The sequence below is a fragment of the Oncorhynchus gorbuscha genome, linkage group LG26 (assembly GCF_021184085.1).
Source record: "Oncorhynchus gorbuscha isolate QuinsamMale2020 ecotype Even-year linkage group LG26, OgorEven_v1.0, whole genome shotgun sequence".
NCBI classification, from domain to species: domain Eukaryota; kingdom Metazoa; phylum Chordata; class Actinopteri; order Salmoniformes; family Salmonidae; genus Oncorhynchus; species Oncorhynchus gorbuscha.
The window spans coordinates 21,256,094-21,277,549 of record NC_060198.1 but is presented as its reverse complement, the minus strand read 5'-3'; the positions used below and the strand labels follow the sequence as shown (position 1 = coordinate 21,277,549).

Sequence of the window (21,456 nt, the reverse complement as noted above, 5' to 3'; positions counted from 1 at the left end):
TGTCAGTCCTCTTAATTAAAGACATGTAAATGTGGCCTCCCCTGGATTGCATGAATGGTGGCAGTGGCGGGCAGTTGGAGTGTCAGCGCTCCCAGTGCCCTAATCCCCACTAATTGAAGGATTAATTACAATTGATGGGAGGGAGCCTTCTAGCCTGGTTCCAGATATGTTGGTGCTGTCTTGCAGACAACTACCATAAGAGCTGGCAAGATGATACACAAACAGATCTGGGTCCAGAATAAGCGCTTGTAGGACTCCCCCACACCAATCCGGAGTCCCAGAGAGTATGTTTTTGTATATTTTACACACACACACCATGACTGTGTCCAAAATGCCACCCCATGCCTGAGTGCATTACTTTTTAACAGAGATGTAAAAAAAAAAAAAAAAAAAATTAAAGGCCTTCACTCACTTTGATAGAATTCTCTCTAACTCATACATAGCAACTTGTTTTAATAGACCACACACTGGCATATGTTGTGGCTTGCACCTTCATTATGTGTGTGTGAGACTGCCCAGGATTAGATAGTGGGTTATTGGCAGTATTAAGGACTTCTTCTCCTGGTTAATCTGTGAAGCTGCTGTATTGTTCTCCGGCGAGGGAGTTTAGATTGATGACACCTTGGATTTAGGCATTGGATACAGCCTGTTGGTTAATCTACTCTAATCTGGCAGTCTCCCACAAAGGTGTAAACACAACACTCATATAATAATACACATAAACAAAACTCTGGTCTGCAGCAGGGATCATCAACTAGATTCAGCCACGGGCGGATGGTCGGGAGGCCGGAACACAATTACAAATTATTTGTAGACCGCAAATTCATTGCAAGAAGTCCAAAACGTTATAATTGGACTAAACACAATTTCAAACATTGTTAACATGTTGTATAGAATCAATTGTCTCTTTCTTATGCATGGGAGTACTTTTGGAACAGATTTCCTCAATTAAAATCACTTGGAGCTGATTTCCTGGTGTTTTACAGTCTGTCCAACAATTCATCTAATTATTTTTTGCTTAGACCACTTGGAGGGCCAAATAAACCCTGCTCTACAGGCTGTTAGGGTAGCGTAGTGGGCTAGAGCGTTGGGCTAGTAACCAAAAGGTTGCAAATTCAATTCCCCGAGCTGACGAGGTACAAATCTGTCGTTCTGCCCCTGAACAGGCAGTTAACCCACTGTTCCTAGGCCGTCATTGAAAATAAGAATCTGTTCTTAACTGACTTGCCTAGTTAAAAAGGTAAAATAAATATTTTTTTTAAGCAGGCTATGTTTGTGAGTAGCTTAACTAATTAAAGTACATTGTAGTACCTACTTACCAGTTCCATAGATCTGTGCTATAATACTATTTTAATATAATCACTGTGTTTGATTAGAGCTCTCTCCCCGGTAACATCTGACTGTCATGGTACTCGCTGGTTTGTTATAAATGGCCGCTGCTCCTCTGATCTATTGCTTAATTGGCACCTCATTTGCATAACGCTGCAAATTAACAACCTCTCAAATGAGAGTTCATTTTTCAAAGTCTTTAGGAGCTCCTTCAGGGGCGACTAACGAGTATGGGAAAGCAGGCAGCTGGGCTGATGAGACAGAAGAGGGGGAAGATGAGGTGCCTACATGTACATATCACCTCGACTAACCTGTACCCCCCCCCCGCACTCCTTTTTATATAGCCTTGTTTTATTGTAACTTATATATTAAAATATTTTACTTACTTAACCAACAACACTGTTATTTTATATATATATATATATATATATATATATATATATATATATACACACATACACACACACACAGTGGGGAGAACAAGTATTTGATACACTGCAGGTTTTCCTACTTACAAAGCATGTAGAGGTCTGTAATTTTTATCATAGGTACACTTCAACTGAGAGACAGCATCTAAAACAAAAATCCAGAAAATCACATTATATGATTAAGTAATTCATTTGCATTTTATTGCATGACATAAGTATTTGATCACCTACCAACCAGTAAGAATTCCTGTTAATTTTTCTTTAAGAAGCTCCTGTTCTCCACTCATTACCTGTATTAACTGCACCTGTTTGAACTCGTTACCTGTATAAAAGACACCTGTCCACACACTCAAACAGACTCCAACCTCTCCACAATGGCCAAGACTAGAGAGCTGTGTAGGGACATCAGGGTGAAATTGTATACTGTATATATAAAAATTTAAAAAATGTTAGGGCCTGTAAGTAAGAATTTCACAGTAAGGTTGTGTTAGGCGCATGTGATATAACATTTTATTTGAGGGAGAGGGATGGAGAAGGAAGGATTGAGACAGACGGGAAAGGGAGAGATGTCGTGTTGTACGGTATACTGAATCGTCATACCTTTTTGATATTAGAACATGAAAAACGGTTCGGTACTAGAATTTGTTACTTTCGGTACTTCTACTTGTTTCTCACGTTGTATACTGATTGAGAGTGTCAAGTCTCTTATCAGCGCAACCGATGCCTCCTTATAGCTCGAGAGCACCATTCCTGCTTCTTGTCTGCTCCACTTACTCATTCGCTGGAGTCTGGGCTGCATCATGTTAGCTCCCCACTCATGCTGCACAGAAGTTAACACACTTGAATAATGCGACACAGCATGTAGAAATGTTGAAACTGTTAATTACTGTTTGCAAAACTGTCCATATTGGCTAGAACACATTCCAATGCAAGAAGATACCGGTAGCTTCCAGCTTTGTAGGCTAACTTTCCTTTCTAGCTTACTGCTGAAGCTAAACATCAATTCACTACCCTTTTACTTTTTGTGCTAAAATACAATAATTTGTCACCAAAAACTTTAATTCACTTAATCGTCTCTCCATGTGCATGTCTCTTTTTTTCATGTCTCTTTTTCACGACCTCAACTGACTGTGTGGGCGTGTGCATTGTCATGAATGACATCATTACTGGGTTTAAAGAGACAGCGCAAACTTTTATAAAAGAAGAGATTGCTACTTCTATGCAAATGTTGTTGATCAAGTAAAATAAAATACGTCCCATATGGAAGGCAAACCAATTTTTCATCTACAGCTACATGAAATCAGGTAAAAGAAGCTCAATAACTCAATGCATTCACCTGTATTGTGAATAGGTCTCCTAGCCTACATCTTGATTTACCCAGTATATCAATAGAGATTTACTATTCAAATAAATGGTTACCATTTATGTAGTTAGATTGGTAAAAACTTCAAAGTAGTTGTATAATGTATTCATGAGAACATACTTGGCTGTGTTTGACATTTTGACATCAACTTTTAAAATGTAATTAGATTGAACAAATGATGTTCAACGATTGAACAGAGCACGTTTCTGTCTTTATCAAGTGCCATTCTGTGATTTTGGATAATAAGCTTTTTTTTGGGAGTGTGGTATCGTCAAAATTCATGACAACACTAGGAGAGGGAGCGAAGACTGGGGAAGTTAAGGCTGGATAGAGGGACAATGGCCACTTTAAGGGATACATCTACCCTCTTGCCTAAACTCTGAGGGCTCCCGAGTGGCGCAGCAGTCTAAGGCACTGCATCTCAGTGTGAGAGGCGTCACGACAGGCCCTGGTTCGATTCCAGGCTGTATCACAACCGGCCGTGATTGGGAGTCTCATAGGGCGGCGCACAATTGGCCCAGCATCGTCCTGTGTAGGCAGTCATTGTAAATAAGAATTTGTTCCTCACTTGCCTAGTTAATTAAGGTAAAAAAAAAAAAAGTTTTAAAAAATTAAATTTAATTTTTTTTAAAATTTTTATTAAACCTTCATTTTAAATTAAGGTTTAAAAAAAAAAAAATCCTAAATACCCTCCGGCCGCTCACCCCTCTCTTCATCTCATACCTGCTGCTCCTCTACCATCCACTTGTCTAGTGGATACTTATTATGGAGAATGTGTTGAGCACCCGAGAACATGGTGTGTGTTGAGCCATATAGGCCTAGATCTGATTGAAGCCTTTTGTCCCTGATTTGCTCTGGTCTCCATAGTTGTCATCTCTAGTTAATGAAGGGTTGTGTGTTTGCCCGGGGTGGGACATCTTCCATTCACACTCCTCATCACACTGTGTTGACATTGACTGTTCACCACTCCCTCACTCAGGAAGGAAGCACACTGACCGTTTTTTTTGTGTGTGTGTGTACCTGGCTGTGTGCCACAGGGTTTCAGTAAAGAGGACCAATGCAACCACAGACGCTGCTTAAAGCAGGACCTGACGCATCCTTCCACACTACTGCCCCTCTCCAAAAAGTACCACTCAAAACTAAAATGTTTGGTGGAATGAATCATTTTTAAATGTTTTATTTAACTAGGCAAGTCAGTTAAGAACACATTCTTATATACAATGACTGCCTACTCCGGCCAAACCCAGAAGACGCTGAGCCAATTGTGCGCCGCCCTATGGGACTCTCAATCACGGCCGGTTGTGATACAGATTCGAACCAGGGTGTCTGTACTGATGCCTCCATCACTTAGACCGCTGCGCCACTCGGGAGCCCGAGAATGTAGTCCAAATCTACACCCTGTGTACATTAAGATGTTACGATGCCCTCAGCCTCCCTACTTATGAACCGCTAGCCTCACCTTTTGTACAGCATGTTTGCCAGTGGACGTAACCAACTGGGTTTCAAGACTGTTAGCATGTTGAGCTTAAAGCCTTGCTTCAGGTCTCAGGCAAGGTTAGTTGTCATCTGAGCGTGCTTCACCACCTCTGTTACACCAGGGATATGTTATTATTTGTGTTAGAAGGAGGAGGGAAAATGGAAGAGGATACCCCTGGAGTAGGAATACTACTGCAGACAGCACTCAGATGACTCCTGCTGTAGCATAGGGATCCTAATTCAACCTGTGGGTTCAGTAACAGTCTTCAATTTCCTCCCGGGGCCCAGAGTCACTTTTACACTCCTTCCTTCCTGATGCCACAGAACGCTCACTAGGTTGCTTTCTTCATAACATTTCAAATGACGAGACTCATAGTTCTATGACACCCATAGAATTCTGAGTTGAAAATATTTCAAATGTTTTATATATATGTGATATTTTTATCATATTTTCTACCTCGTCTTAGACTGGGAAGTTTGCTCATAGTGAATTTATTTCACAAAGTTTACTGCACATCCTTCTCACCCCCCCCCCCCCACATCCTTTCACTTGGTACTGGCGGCGAATTCGCCTGAATGTCAAGCCTCGACTCGTATGTAGTTTTTTTTTTTGTGTGTAAAGGTTACATGTAGCTTTTAACTTTCTTTCTGTTCAACCATTCTTTTCCTCTGGATTTATTTATGGCCAGTTATGGAATAGTGGTAAGAGCATTTCCACTCTTATCATTCTGCTGTTCCCTCTTGCCACTTTATTTCTTTCTGCCTCTCTGCTTTTATGTCTACTCCTGTGACTCCCTTGTTTTTCCAATTCTCCTTGGTTCTCCTTCTAGGCTACCCTTTCTCCTTACCTTTTTTTCTTTTTCCCTTCTCCCACTCTCCCTGGTTTTCTCCCTCAGCGAAAGGCTGAGAATACTCAAAGGAGCTGATGCAATTAAAATGCTAATCCTGTCTGTCTACAGGGAGGGGATGGAGGAGTGGAGGAGGAGAGGTAGGGGCTGACAGCATGAGGGATTGCAGCTCACATAGAGAACTCGACTGAAATGGACAACAGAGGGAGGCGCCGGGAGAGAGGAGAAAGGGGGATACAAGAGCGTTTGTGTGTGGGGGGGGGGGGGTCGTCAGAGTGAAAAGGGGATGCAGGACAGAGCAATGAAGACAGACGTGGGGTAAAAAATGTGTGTGCGCCATGAGCTGAGGGATGCATTTTTTAAATCTTTTTATTTTATTTTTTTACATGGTTTTGAATGTGTTCGGGGTACATGCATTTCCCCCTAATTTACTGAAGACACTGCTGCTCTGTTAGGGTGGCCTTCAACCTCACCCTGCCACACATGTAGGCCGAGAGCCAGGGCTTCTCAACTCTGACCCATCGAGGTCCGGAGTCTGCTGCTTTTCTGTTCTACCTGATCATTAATTACACACCTGGTGTCCCTGGTCTAAATCACTCCGTGAATAGAGAGGAGCAATAAAAACCATGTAAAAAAATAAAATAAAAAGATTTTTAAAATGCAGTGGAACTGGCTTTGAACTCCCGAGTTGAGTTTGAGGGGCCTAGAGAGTGGGTGTCTAGCTTACCTACCTGCGCTACCTACTAGGTCGTCTACGCACAATTGTGTTCTAGCCTGTGTGCAGAAACCAGGTGTGTCTACGACACAGCATAGCGATTTTGGCTGTGAGGCAGAAATGAGCTTCGGGATTATGTATGCAGTGGAAACCCCAGCTGGAGAGCCTGAATATTTCATAGTATGGCTGTAGCTCTCCTCTATTTCTCGCCTTGTGCCTCTTCTCTTCTCCCTGCCAGTCTCTCAATGCCACATAACCTGCCTAACCCTAGGGTGTTATTGTGTGGTTTTTACTATAGAATTGTATTGTGGTCGCAAACACCAGCTCCTTATTGCTTTATTGGAAAATACATTACGGCTGCTCAGTACTGAGTGCGTCGGCCCTAATAGTTTTGTGTGTGTGATTGTCAGAAATCACAGCTTAATAATTGTAGTAATTAGTGGAATTTGAGGTCATTAGGGGCTACAGCTGGGGCTATAATAATGCCGGGTGGGAGGGTGTGTCTCAGCAGAGAGGTTGGGGCCGGATGGAGGGGAAAGACCCGGAGAGGCATGATTGACCCTTTGGGCTGTAGGTCAGTTGGCTACTCCTATGACCACTGCATCCATGTATAACACTACCTGACCAAAAGCACATTTATTTGATTAAGTGTGTTTTGCCTGGAGTGCTAGATGGGTGGGGTTTGTACCTTTGGGACTATTCCATTGGCGTTGTTGGTCTACACAAGCTCAATCAAGCGCAACTAAAATATTTGGTAGGTAACAAATACTATTTCAAGTTTTTCGAGCCGATGTCTGATGAATATTCTGAGCCTCTAGTGTATTGCACTGGCTGCTGCCTCTGCTGGATCGGGAAATGGTTAGTATGGAACAGTGTCTGGGACCGGACAGCTCACACTGACTTCTACACACACACACACACACACACACACTCTGGAAGCTACAAACTTACTGGAGAACACAGATGCACAACACACACAGGATAGCAGGATAGGCTAATCCTCTAACACTATTAAAGCAATCTACTCAGACCAGCACACACAAACTTTAGAAAACGTAGGAAGTAGTTGCATAGTTTGCATACACATCTTAAAAGCACTTTCTCTCTAACTAGCCTATAAGTACTAAAGTACAGCTTTGTTAGTTGAGAGGGAGAGAAAAGGAGGGAGAGGGATGGGCCAATCGGGGTCATTCGTTCAGTCCGCTGGGTCTGCTACATTCCTGAGCCATGAGAGGGGGAGCAACAGAGAGAAGGAATGTGTCTCGGAGAGAACCGAGAGAAAGAGGATCTAGATGGTGAAAACAACAGGCAAGAGGGAACAAGAAAAAGGAGGGCAACAGCAGGGGAGGAAAAAAGTTTCTAGAAAAGGAGGGAAAGTTGGATAGAAGTTAAGAGAAGAGAGAGCATTGTTTAGGGGATGTGAAGACTGATGGGGGAGGGAGTGGGCAGAATTGTTAGGATGCACTTTAAAGTAGTACACTAAAAGATGGGATACTGACTTTATTGTGCAAACATCCTTACCTCAAGTGTTCAGAAACTACATGTTAAAGCCACAATCCAGAGTTTGTGTTGTAGTCCAAGAGCAACCCTGCCACTTGGTTGTGTATACTTTTCAAGAATCAATGGGTAGGCCTATATCATTAACATTGAACTGCAGGAAATATCCCAGATGATGCATTTTACTGTTCAGCATAACTCTCTCTCGTGGCTGTGGTAACCCAGAGAGAACAAAGCTGGTAGAAATAGAATTGTCCTGTTTTTCCTCTGTTCCAGAACTGTAAGCTGTACAGAACAAGGCATTTACAGCTGCTAGTAATGGCTTTAACAAAAATACTTTATTAATCCATTGGGAAATGTGTCTCCAGCTGTACCCAACCCCGTCGACATACACACACGTTTATATACTGAACAAAAATATAAAAGTGATATGCAATCATTTCACGGATTTACAGTTCATATAAGGAAATCAGGCAATTGAAATGAATTCACTATGCTGGGGCGGCAGCGTAGCCTAGTGGTTAGAGCGTTGGACTAGTAACCGGAAGGTTGCGAGTTCAAACCCCCGAGCTGACAAGATACAAATCTGTCGTTCTGCCCCTGAACAGGCAGTTAACCCACTGTTCCCAGGCCGTCATTGAAAATAAGAATATGTTCTTAACTGACTTGCCTGGTTAAATAAATAAAATAAATTAGGCCGTAATCTATGGATTTCACATGAATGGACAGGGGCGCAGCCATGGATGGGCCTGGGAGGGCAGAGGGTGTCCGGGTGGCTGGTCTCAGATGATCCTGCGGGTGAAGAAGACTCATGTGGAGATCCTGGGCTGGCGTTGTTTCACGTGTTCTGCAGTTGTGAGGCCAGTTGGGCGTACTGCCAAATTTTCTTAAACAACGGCTGCGGCTTATAGTAGAGAAATGAACATGACATTTTCTGTCAGCAGCTCTGGTGGACATTCCTGCAGTCAACATGCCAATTGCACGCTCCCTCGACTTGAGACATCTGTGTTCTGTGACACAACCGCACATTTTTAGTGGCCGCACATTTTTAATGGTAATTGCACCTGTGTAATTACCATGCTCTTTAATCAACTTCTTGATATGCCACACCTGTCAGGTGGATGGATTATCTTGACAAAGGAGGAATGCTCACAAACGGGAATGTAAAGACATTTGTGCACACAAAAGATCCAGAAATGTTCCATATGCACAAAAAGCTTATTTCTCAATTATTTACATTTAAGTCATTTAGCAGACGCTCTTATCCAGAGCGACTTACAAATTGGTGCATTCACCTTATGTATAGTACATAACAGTACAGTATAGTACATAACAGTACAGTACATAATAGTATATAACAGTACAGTATAGTACACAACAGTATAGTACATAACAGTACATAACAGTACAGTACATAATAGTATATAACAGTACAGTATAGTACATAACAGTATAGTACACAACAGTATAGTACATAACAGTACAGTATAGTATATAACAGTACAGTACATAATAGTATAACAGTACAGTACATAACAGTACAGTATAGTACATAACAGTACAGTACATAACAGTATAGTATATAACAGTACAGTACATAATAGTATAACAGTATAGTACATAACAGTACAGTACATAATAGTACAGTACACAACAGTATAGTACATAACAGTACAGTACATAATAGTATATAACAGTACAGTACACAACAGTATAGTAGATAACAGTACAGTATAGTACACAACAGTACAGTATAGTACATAACAGTATATAACCGTACAGTACAGTATAGTACATAACAGTATATAACAGTACAGCATAGTACATAACAGTATAACAGTATAGTACAGTACACAACAGTATATAACCGTACAGTACACAACAGTACAGTATAGTACACAACAGTATATAACAGTATAGTACACAACAGTACAGTATAGTACACAACAGTACAGTATAGTACATAACAGTACAGTATAGTACATAACAGTACAGTATAGTACATAACAGTACACTGAATAGAAGAGAATAAATAGAGCAGAACTGAATAGAGCATAACTGACAAGTACAGAACTGAATAGAGCAGAACTAAATAGAACAGAACTGAAGAGAGCAGAACTGAATAGAACAGAACTGAATATTTCAGCTCATGAAACACTTTTACATGTTTTTGTTCAGAATATATTCCTGTACTGTTAGCAGCAGAACAGTAAGTTGGACAGAACAGGCTCCGAGAGCTACTGGTCTTGGCTTTTAGTACAGGAGCCCCTTATACCCCCTTCACTCTACTGAGCCAAGCCAAGATGCTTGCCTGGTTCGTTTGCACATTGACCATAGTTGCTTGAAAGGGCAATGTACAGTTATAGCATGATGGTGTTAAAACAAAGACTGTGAGTCAAGTTTGTGTATAGGAGTCTGTGTGCATTTAGAGCAGTGTGTACGTGTGTGTGTCTATCTGTAAGAGAGAGAGAGAGAGATGAGTGCATGGCTGGGGGCTGACAGAGGTCCTGGGTTTAATACAGTGGAATAGCGGAGCGGGCTGAAAGCTGTACTTATGGCCAGCCGAGCTTGTAGTGACAGCGCATGCACTCCCATTACTCCGCCCATGTCTCACATTGCTGCTGCCTGCCTGCCTCCCTCTGCTCTGTACTGGCAGCCTGCCACTGAGGCGCCACACTGCCACCTGGTGTTAGAATAGGGTACTGCTAATTTAGAACCCTATCCCTTTTATAGTGCACTACTTTTAGGGTGCCATTTGTGACCAATAGCTAAGTGACGAGAGAATTGGCAGGGTTGTTTTGACAGCTTTTACTGACAGTTTTACTACCATATTGCCTATACCTATCCAACTTCCTCAGATCTACTTTAAGTGTCTAGGGTAGGATAAGGGGTGGCAGGGTAGCTTAGTGGTTAGAGTGTTGGACTAGTAACCGGAAGGCTGCAAGTTCAAATCCCCGCGCTGATATGATACAAATCTGTTGTTCTGCCCCTGAACAGGCAGTTAACCCACCGTTCCTAGGCCGTCATTGAAAATAAGAATTTGTTAAGTTCTTAACTGACTTGCCAAGTTAAATATAGTTCTTTTTTAAAGGGAAAAAAGGGGGTTGAATCTGAATGAGCCTGACGTTGCAGTTGAGACATGGGTGTTCCCTTTTTGTCCTTAATGCCTGATTGATTTGATATATTGAATTTATTCTTTTTTTCCGCCTCAAGTGCTGAGTATCCGAGGCATTCAGGATGAGGACCCCCCAGACCCCCAGATCATGCGCCTGGACAACATGCTGCTGGCCGAGGGCGTGTCTGGCCCGGAGAAGGGCGGGGGCTCGGCTGCAGCAGCTGCGGCCGCAGCAGCCGCAGGAGGGTCACCCGGTGCCGACGGTGGCATCGAACACTCAGACTACAGAGCCAAGCTGGCACAGATCAGACAGATCTACCACTCTGAGCTGGAGAAATATGAACAGGTAGGAGAGAGGGAGAGACTCATTTACACAGATTTCCCAATCTAAGCTGGAGAAATAGGAACAGCACACACATTTCTCTCTCCTTCAAAGATTAATGTGTTCCTGAGAATTTTTATTATTTTGTATAACTGAATTTAAGTTTCAAATTTGTTTTGAAAGTCCCATCTCTCCCTCCTTCTCCTCCTCTCCTCCTCCTCTCCTTCTCTTCCTCCGCCCTACACCCCAGGCGTGCAGTGAGTTCACCAACCACGTGATGAACCTGCTGAGGGAGCAGAGTCGCACGCGGCCCATCTCTCCCAAGGAGATCGAGCGCATGGTGGCCATCATCCACCGCAAGTTCAGCTCCATCCAGATGCAGCTCAAACAGAGCACCTGCGAGGCCGTCATGATTCTACGCTCCAGATTCCTCGATGCCAGGTCCGTGTGTGCTTTTCAAGAGTTTTGCAGTAATTTAATTTGTAATCTGCAGCGTGTTTTAAAATTGTTCCGAGATTATGAATATTGTCTGACTGACTGTGTGTGTGTGTCGTGTCGTATCGTATCGATGTCTCTGTCAGGCGTAAGAGGCGTAACTTCAACAAGCAGGCTACAGAGGTGCTGAACGAGTACTTCTACTCCCACCTGTCTAATCCCTACCCCAGTGAGGAGGCCAAAGAAGAGCTGGCCAAGAAGTGTGCCATCACGGTCTCACAGGTACCATACCGCACAACACGCTTCTGCTGTCAGTGGACTTATCAGTACTGAAACCAGCTTTTCCCCTTCTAATGTATAGGTGGGGGGCCGGTTCCCCTGCCTAAAATTATTTGGTTTCAATTGAAAGTGTCAGGTGACTGAAAATGTACTGAAACGGAGATAGACTACCTGACATTTTCCAGTAAGAACGCTTGTTTTCGTTTTCCGTTGGGAAACCTTTTGCTACGGTGTGCACTGATGAATACAACCCTGGAAAGAAATCTAAGGGAAACACTGACTAATACACTGGTCTATCCGTCTCCCCCTCAGGTATCTAATTGGTTCGGCAACAAGAGAATACGGTACAAGAAGAACATTGGTAAGTTCCAGGAGGAAGCGAACCTCTACGCAGTTAAAACAGCGGTGGATGCTGCCAGCGTGTCGGCACAGGCTAGCCAGGCTAACTCTCCGGCGACGCCCAACTCAGGTACCGTGTGCCCCTTCCAACCACCCCTGACCCCCACCCCTCCATCCATATCTCAATCACCCTGCCTCCTCACACCAATCAGCTGATGTTCATGCTATTACACACACACAGTGTAGTTCATACACACTGGCAGAAGTGTAGACCACACAGTGTAGTTCATGCACACTGGCAGAAGTGTAGAACCACATGCATGGAACGAGAACTCTCTCTGTCTGGCTCGCTCTCTGTCTGGCTGTATGCCTCTGTCTGGCTCTCCATCAGACTTTTCTACTGTTCTTCTGCTTGTTTGGTGTCTGATGCGTTGCTGTGACGTTATTGCGCTCACAGGTTTTCTATAGAGGATAGATTTACACTATCTTACTTTGAGCCAGATTGATAATTTCCTTGTTAAAAGTTGCTTTATTGTTGTAGAAAGTGGTCATTTTCAGGGTTAAAAGTATCTTGACTCAGCAGCATCAAAGATGCTGCGCTATTGCCCTAAGCAATAACTCATAGTAGGAAATGACCGTCATTCCCCATCTGATCATACATCAAATTCCAATCACTAACCAATGTGTTTTTTTTTCTTTTCTGAATGGTCTCTGTTCAATTTCACCACTTCCTCTTTCGATGTCATCATTTTAACATTATTTATTTAGCCTACTACTACTTTAAACTGTCTTTATGTAGCGGCCAGCACACCTTTACATTAGTGTACAGTATACACACACACACACACACACACGAGTGTACAGTATACAGACACACACACTAGTGTACAGTATACACACATGCAAGCACACACACGCACCCTTATGTACCAGCTACCCCTATTTTCTCAGGAAGCAGACAGGAGCAGGTAGGTGATGTACCACTCAGTCATTGTGAGCCGTGCTGTATGCCTGCCTCATGGAAATAGAATCTATTATCTGGATTCTATTTCTATGGTCTGCCTCTACCGCAGTAAGATTACAGCTCGCTGGTGGACTGTCGAGTGTTAGGACTCAAGACTTGCCAACTGAAAATGTCTGACTTCCACTTTATGATGCTCACTTGTTACAGTGTAACTAAAATGTAGACCTGCGTTTTTTCATCTAATAAGACATATTTGTGTTGTCTTGATTTTGGTCCGTTTCAAACAAGAAAGTTGCAGTTGGCCTATAGTTTGGCCATTTTTATATTCTCCTGCGCTCGTCTCATACTTAATTCACAGCAATGTGAAGAAGTTGGGAATTGAGGATCCATCTGTACATGTATTGGATCATCTTGGCACCCAGAAGGCTGTGTCACGAGGGACTAATTCACTGCTCAACCCATTCTAAATACTCTGACTGTGGTCCACAATCCTCATGTTTTCAACACTAGCAAACAGTTTGTGAGCACGGGTATGGCTTTTCAAAAGCCAGTGTCCTTTAACTTCCTGGTTGAACTGTGATCTCTGACCACTGGCACACTATGGTGCCTGATTTGGCTGACAGAACCACACTGAGATTCCTGATTGGCTGACACAGTGTGTGTTGCCTGCAGGGTCGTCGGGGTCATACAGCTTGTCTCATGCAGGCGACGCTGCAGCTGCTGCCTACCTTGGCCTGCACCCCTCGAACCTCAACGGGGCTGGGGAGGCCGTCCTCAACATCGCCCCCTCTCTGCAGCCCCAGGTAGGCACAGAGGACCTCTAGGAAAGCCTGCCTCAATGCCCCAACCACAACCCCCTCCAACCAAGTCCCTATAGGGTTGCACAATTCCTGTAATGTTCCCAAAATGTCCTGGTTTTCGTGAAATCATGGTTGGAGGATTTCTGGAATCAGGAGTGAATTGTGAAGGCAATCCTGGAATTTGTTCAAACAAGATTTATGGAAGAAGAAAAAAAAACAGGGCATTTTGGGGAGGTTTCAAACTAGCTATGATGACCCCAACCTCCCTCTCCTCACCCCTGCCCTAGCATCACCCCTGATTCTTTAACACCCAACCCAAGACCTCCTGTCCCTGGTCCACTTAGTAGAGAAACAAACCTCGTGGTGCATTTTGACCCATTACATTTACATTACATTTAAGTCATTTAGCAGACGCTCTTATCCAGAGTGACTTACAAATTGGTGCATTCACCTTATGACATCCAGTGGAACAGTCACTTTACAATAGTGCATCTAAATCTTAAAGGGGGGGTGAGAAGGATTACTTATCCTATCCTAGGTATTCCTTAAAGAGGTGGGGTTTCAGGTGTCTCCGGAAGGTGGTGATTGACTCCGCTGTCCTGGCGTCGTGAGGGAGTTTGTTCCACCATTGGGGGGCCAGAGCAGCGAACAGTTTTGACTGGGCTGAGCGGGAACTGTACTTCCTCAGTGGTAGGGAGGCGAGCAGGCCAGAGATGGATGAACGCAGTGCCCTTGTTTGGGTGTAGGGCCTGATCAGAGCCTGGAGGTACTGAGGTGCCGTTCCCCTCACAGCTCCGTAGGCAAGCACCATGGTCTTGTAGCGGATGCGAGCTTCAACTGGAAGCCAGTGGAGAGAGCGGAGGAGCAGGGTGACGTGAGAGAACTTGGGAAGGTTGAACACCAGACGGGCTGCGGCGTTCTGGATGAGTTGTAGGGGTTTAATGGCACAGGCAGGGAGCCCAGCCAACAGCGAGTTGCAGTAATCCAGACGGGAGATGACAAGTGCCTGGATTAGGACCTGCGCCGCTTCCTGTGTGAGACAGGGTCGTACTCTGCGAATGTTGTAGAGCATGAACCTACAGGAACGGGCCACCGCCTTGATGTTAGTTGAGAACGACAGGGTGTTGTCCAGGATCACGCCAAGGTTCTTAGCGCTCTGGGAGGAGGACACAATGGAGTTGTCAACCGTGATGGCGAGATCATGGAACGGGCAGTCCTTCCCCGGGAGGAAGAGCAGCTCCGTCTTGCCGAGGTTCAGCTTGAGGTGGTGATCCGTCATCCACACTGATATGTCTGCCAGACATGCAGAGATGCGATTCGCCACCTGGTCATCAGAAGGGGGAAAGGAGAAGATTAATTGTGTCGTCTGCATAGCAATGATAGGAGAGACCATGTGAGGTTATGACAGAGCCAAGTGACTTGGTGTATAGCGAGAATAGGAGAGGGCCTAGAACAGAGCCCTGGGGGACACCAGTGGTGAGAGCGCGTGGTGAGGAGACAGATTCTCGCCACGCCACCTGGTAGGAGCGACCTGTCAGGTAGGACGCAATCCAAGCGTGGGCCGTGCCGGAGATGCCCAACTCGGAGAGGGTGGAGAGGAGGATCAGAGGGTTCACAGTATCGAAGGCAGCCGATGGGTCTAGAAGGATGAGAGCAGAGGAGAGAGAGTTAGCTTTAGCAGTGCGGAGCGCCTCCGTAATACAGAGAAGAGCAGTCTCAGTTGAATGACTAGTCTTGAAACCTGACTGATTTGAATCAAGAAGGTCATTCAGAGAGAGATAGCGGGAGAGCTGAGTTTCAGTTAAGCCTTTGGTGTGCCTACCTTACCATTCTCCCCCAGTTATTTATCCATCTATTTCATCGCTCTATGTCCACATTTGCTTCTCCAAATGGCACCCTATTCCCTATGTAGTGCACTACTTTTGAGAGAGATGGTGCCGTTTGACGCATGCAGCCCATCTGTCACCACGGAAGCCTAAGGCCCCCTCTACTCCCCCATTACTCTGCCGTTGTTGTTGTTGCCCTCCACCTCGTCACTGTTCTGTTTGTAAACCTGTGGAAGTGCACTGTTGTTGTTGAAGAGGATCCACAGATTTCTGCTGTAAACAGCCTGACTGTCAGAGGCTGAGAGAAAATCCTTTCCTTGAGTCGTCGTGTCCGCCGCTCCCCTCGCATCCTTCTCAAAACCCATTGGAGGAGAATGTCAGAGGGGAGAGACTGCTGGCTTTCTCATCCCAGAGAGAGGTTTTGATAAGGAGGCGAGGAGAGAGGACAAATGCAATTTTGAGATTCTCCCTGGCTAACCGGACGGTAGGCAGCGTTTTGTGACGGCAGAGAGGCAGATATGAACCCAAAGTGAGGGTTGTACAGACAAGTGATTAGAGGTTAGCTAGTAGGGAACCAGAAGTCCGAACCAAGAGCCATGCTGCTTTTGCGTTGACAGATACAGCACAGGTTTGTGGAAGCTTTAAAGTTCCTTTCATGACCACCTGTGTTTGTGTGATACTATCCCCTGATTGATCCGCAAGTACGTTTGTGTGCGTGGGACCTGGGTTCAAATGTTATCTTCCAAACATGCACAAAGTATTTGAAAGGAAACAAATTATTTTTGAACCCATGTCGTGTGTGTGGGGGTGTTCTTCTATGCTTGTGGGGACCTAAAATTCCCCCCAAGGATAGTAAAACAAGGAAAGTGTGTGTGTGTGCATGCATCTCGCCTGATGGCGCCTGTCTTGTCTCCCTCCAGGTGGATACCCTGCACCGTGCTACACACCTGACGGCAGGCTATGAGGAGTTGACCACTGGCTCACTCTACATCCCACGCCGCCTCGACGTGAGTCAAATCTTCCTAATTGTCTTTGTTTTTGTATCCCTTTTATTTAAAAAGAAATGCATGCCTATCAACCAAGTATTTGTAGTCCAGGCAAATGCCATTTGCAGTGTTTTACAAGTGGATTTTACTAGGGTCACAACACACCTGTATTAACAAGTGAAACAAAACTGTCTTTGTTTTTCTATCCTGGTTCTTTACTTCTAGCCTAGCAACAGCTGGCAGGACAACAACCAAACCCCCTCCGTCACCTCTCCACCAGGCCCCCCTGGCAGCGTTCACTCTGACACATCCAACTGAGACATTTCCCACCCCCTTTCTTCCACCCCAGAGACAGCTTTCTTTTGGGGTCTGCTCTGACCACTACCCATTTACCCCCCCCCCTTCACTCGGTCCGGACTGGGCAACTCATGCCAGGCGCTGTACACACACTTCTGTGGACCGTTAAGATGGACAAGTGAACAGAAGACATTTACCTTCCTTCCATCCTACAGAAATTCTGGAGGCTCCTTTGTCTTCATAATGAATTTTAGGGGAGGAGACTGACTGGCGCCTGATCATGACATCATAACCCCTCGCCGCCTCCAGGACCTTTGGGGAACTACTAACCCAACCAACCAGGCTGTGTAGGGCAGGTGATGATCACTGATGACCGTACATTACCTGTGTATATGTTCATGTCAACTCCAGTGTTCACAGCCTGTCCATTACCTGTCCCCTGTGAGGTTCTGGTGTTGATGCATGTGATTGTGGTCACACACACACACACTAACGCCAGGCGCTGTGGCGAAAGGGATCACAAGACGAGCTCTGCTCACCTTGCTTGTACCAAAGTGACGTCCTCTCTCATTCCCCAAACCTGATAATTGTCACCCTCCTTCTATTCCTCTGAGAACAAACTAGTAACACAGACACCTTCCATCTTTTAGTATGCTGATGCTTTCAGTTTGGGGGGAAGATTTTTAAGTGAGTGCTTTATAGGTCAGATATGCACACACCACCCACCTTTTACAACCCCTCATATGGAACATGGACACAGATCTGTCAAGCACAAACTTTTGCACCTTTTTCCAGGTGCTTCTACCCGGTGACAGTAGTTCTGGGGAGTTGAGCATACAGTAGGCTTGAGGACAGGACTGAAGATGAAGGCAGTGACGAAATGAACGATCCTCTTTAGTCCTCCAGAGGTCGTTTCTATTGCGTCCCCCTTCGCTTAATCAGCAAAAGCTATAGACTCTTTGTAGATGTTATTTTCCTCTGTCTGTCAACTACTTTTAGTAGATTGTAGTCCTTTTTTTTTCGCCTAACATTGTTTCACAAAGATATGCACCAGCCACCAAATAAACACATTTTGTTGATAGAACCTAAATGTGGTGTTGGGACGGTGAAATGGATGGAATGAAATATGTTTTGGGGCAGAGATAGCTATGTCATTGGGAGGGGGTGTGACATGAAAATATTTGTGACAGTCTTCCAATGCATGTAGGCTTTTTTACGTGTTCAGTGATAGGCTCTCATTTAAATATTCAAGTTATTTGGCTCCTTCACTTTTGTTTTCTCAAAGACACAGACCAAAAAGGAGTAGATGCGTTATGCTGTATGTACAGAGTTCTCAGATGTCTCAGTCGGGATGGCTTAATAAATACGGCCCAGCCTTATGGGGTAAGACTGGACTGTAATTCATTAGGAACGAAACTGTCTGAAACGGGGAGCGACTTACCTGAATTTGTCCAACAAGAAATGCTTGTTTTCGTTTGCCGTTGCTATACATTTTTGCTACGGTGCAAAATATTTAGCGTACGGTGTACACTAATGAATGGGACCCTGGGTTTATACTCCACCAAACGGTCTCTGGATCAGAACATTCCTGGGGTGTGCGAAATGCACTGAAGTGCGTGAAGTCACAAAGAGGTTATGGAGTACATCTAGTGTAGATTCAGCCTTCACATTTTTCTTTTATCAGTTCTTCTTTGGTGTATTTAACAACTGTGGCCTCACCACTAGCAGGGTATTGTTCAGTAGGGCGAAAACCTTTTTAAATCCGAGTGATATGGGGAGATGCTACTGCCTGAACTTAACCAATAGGGATACGTTTTTTTGGGTCACAAACAGTTTTGCTACGTTGTGCCCTACTGAACAGGACTCTGGTGGAAGTCCCCAGTCCAGACAGGGCTTGAAAAGTAGCATCTACTCATAAATCTGTTTAGCTCACAGGCCACACTAGAACTTTGCATCGTACCAAAAATACCAGTTATCAATAATGTAATTATGATGATTATATTTCACACCATAAAGTTGGTGAATAAAAAGTCTCCCGTTTTGGTAGAGGGAATTGTATTTGTACTTTTTTTAATGGTTTTGTCAGGCCTCATGGCATTTGAGTTTGGGGTAATATGGGGGGGGGGGGGGGGGGTTTATGTCCGTCACACCAGTGCTAAAGAATTGATTGTATTGGTGCCGTGGAGACAGAGCATCGTTGCCGCAGAGAGCCAGAATATTGTTGCCTTCCATGGGAAGGCATGTTTTCTCCCTTGACTCCATCTCAGAATCCGCTGGTAAAAATGGGTCCTATTGGTTAGCCCTATGATTTGGCCAATCAGCAAGGGCTTTACTGTTCTTCATAACTTTTACCAAAAAGGCAGCACTGGTTTTATGATAAACAAGGTAGTCTTTAGAGTCAAATCAGAGTCTCTGATTTTAATTTCCTTTGTAGTTTAAAATCAGCTTTTTTACATTTTCTTTTTACAATCATACATCACCTGTTAAGAGTACCGGGCATTTTGATAAAGAAAGGACAAACTCTATATATTAAACAGATATACGGACATTTTAAATGTAAATCGGGGTTTTGTTAAATACAGACATCGTTACAGAGAGCTCTTATATTGTATTACCCAAATTAGTGTCCTTGTTTACTGTTATATTATAAACATTTCATATGGCTTATTATAACTTACAAATAATGCTGCCACTACTACACCAAATTAGCTCCCTCTTCCTGTCTTTTTCTACCAGTCGTAAATGGATGTCACTGTACAGATTGTGGAATGTTTGTTTTTCTCTTTATAAACCCAATGCTTTATTTTTGCTTTTCTTTTTGGGTGAATTGCCTGGTTGTTTGGTCATTAACGTTCTCCTGAGGTTGGAGTAGTGATTATTTGCATATTTTAATTTGGGATATTTGTTAGTTGAGGTTGCAGTGTTGGGGTTATGGGTAATGTAGTTTGGTGCTGTGTAAATTCCAATTGGAACTTGAGAATTTGTGAAACCGCATTTTAGCAATTACTCCTGAATTAATGCTAGAGCCATTGTTGGCCATCTTGAATGCATTTAAATCAGCCCTTACCTCAACAGCTGAGGGGAAAACGTCCTTCACACACATTTTAGAAATCCCTCGATTTCCCTCATCCATTTAATTTCAGCCGTTTAGTCAGGATTGACCCCATTGATATGGTTACCTATCATTGGTGAATTTGAGTTCTCCCAGTATTTTGTAGCAACAGTACAGTTCAATGCAAAAATAGAGCTACACAGGTTGAGCCAATACTGAGTCAACCTACTGTAGGATTCTACCACAGAATATTCTACCATTCTAGTTCTTTGATTCTACCTGCGGCCATAGAATTCCACAGCACCAAATCAAACGATAAAAGGTTTAATGTAATGTCATTTTTTGTTTTATTACTATCTTTGTATATTTCTTCCTCTTCTTTGTCCCACTGTATTTTAAATACCACCTTGTCTCTCTCTACCTCTGTCTCTCAGTTTCTCTTGTATATAAAACCCCACTGTTTCAAGAACAGTGAGTCTGTATGAACTCCTTTTTATACCTCAACTTTAGAATTGTTCTAGAACGAGTATTAAGAATGACAAGTTGTAGTGCTCCTTATTAGAAGAAAAAAACTAATAAAATATTTGTGCTTTTCATTATTTGGGGTTGGTTGAGTTTTATTTATCACTACACAATTTATTTACAAATAAAATAATGACACCATTTAATGGTATTTTACCTAATCACAGTATTCTGGCAATGTGTGTATTCAACACTCAAATTAAGCACAAAGTATAATTAATCCTGGACACAGCACTTAGCTGTGGTACATTGGCCACATCACAAACCCCCGAGGTGCCGTATTGCTATTATAAACTGGTTACCAACGTAATTAGAGCAGTAAAAATAAATGGTTTTGTCATACCTGTGGTATAGTCTGATATACTACGGCTGTCAGCATTCAGGGCTTGAACCACCCAGTTTACAATAGCCTGTAAACACCTGCAGGAGGACTTGATTTGAAACCTGATAAGTGGTCCTCTAGCTAAGTTGGTAAAGGCACTTGCAATGCCAGGATAATTAGGGGTTCGATTCACGGGACCAGCCGTACTCCGAATATATGCATGCGTAATCGAATATCACAGTTTCAACTATAGTTTCCTTTGAAGTAAATGTTTCACAGTGATATTCAGTTTAAATTCCAGGCTTCCCAATATCCCCACGCTAGTTCACAAATGCTCTCCATCCAACCTCACTGAGCTCGAGCTGTTTTGCAAGGAGGAATGGGAAAAAATTTCAGTCTCTCGATGTGCAAAACTGATAGAGACATACCCCAAGCGACTTACAGCTGTAATCGCAGCAAAAGGTGGCGCTTAAGGGGGCTGAATAATTTTGCACACCCAATTTTTCCGTTTTTGATTTGTTAAAAAAGTTTGAAATATCCA

At 43.7% G+C, this 21,456-nt stretch overlaps 1 protein-coding gene across 6 annotated transcripts in view; it reads left to right on the top strand.

Annotated features, from left to right (window-relative positions):
• LOC124015078 (pre-B-cell leukemia transcription factor 1-like) overlaps positions 1 to 20,670 on the top strand; it is a 57,243-nt gene extending 36,573 nt beyond the window's left edge. For 3 of the 6 annotated variants that reach the window (XM_046330003.1, XM_046330006.1, XM_046330008.1), the window contains 7 exons: positions 10,870 to 11,117; positions 11,344 to 11,534; positions 11,675 to 11,810; positions 12,120 to 12,276; positions 13,783 to 13,913; positions 16,657 to 16,743; positions 16,948 to 20,670. In XM_046330003.1, coding sequence (XP_046185959.1) covers positions 10,870 to 11,117; positions 11,344 to 11,534; positions 11,675 to 11,810; positions 12,120 to 12,276; positions 13,783 to 13,913; positions 16,657 to 16,743; positions 16,948 to 17,040 — 1,043 coding nt within the window. In that variant the 3' untranslated portion in view covers positions 17,041 to 20,670. The remainder of the gene's footprint in view (positions 1 to 10,869; positions 11,118 to 11,343; positions 11,535 to 11,674; positions 11,811 to 12,119; positions 12,277 to 13,782; positions 13,914 to 16,656; positions 16,744 to 16,947) is intronic. The other 3 variants (XM_046330007.1, XM_046330009.1, XM_046330004.1) reach the window with 2 other exon arrangements.
• Positions 20,671 to 21,456: the final 786 nt, after the last annotated feature.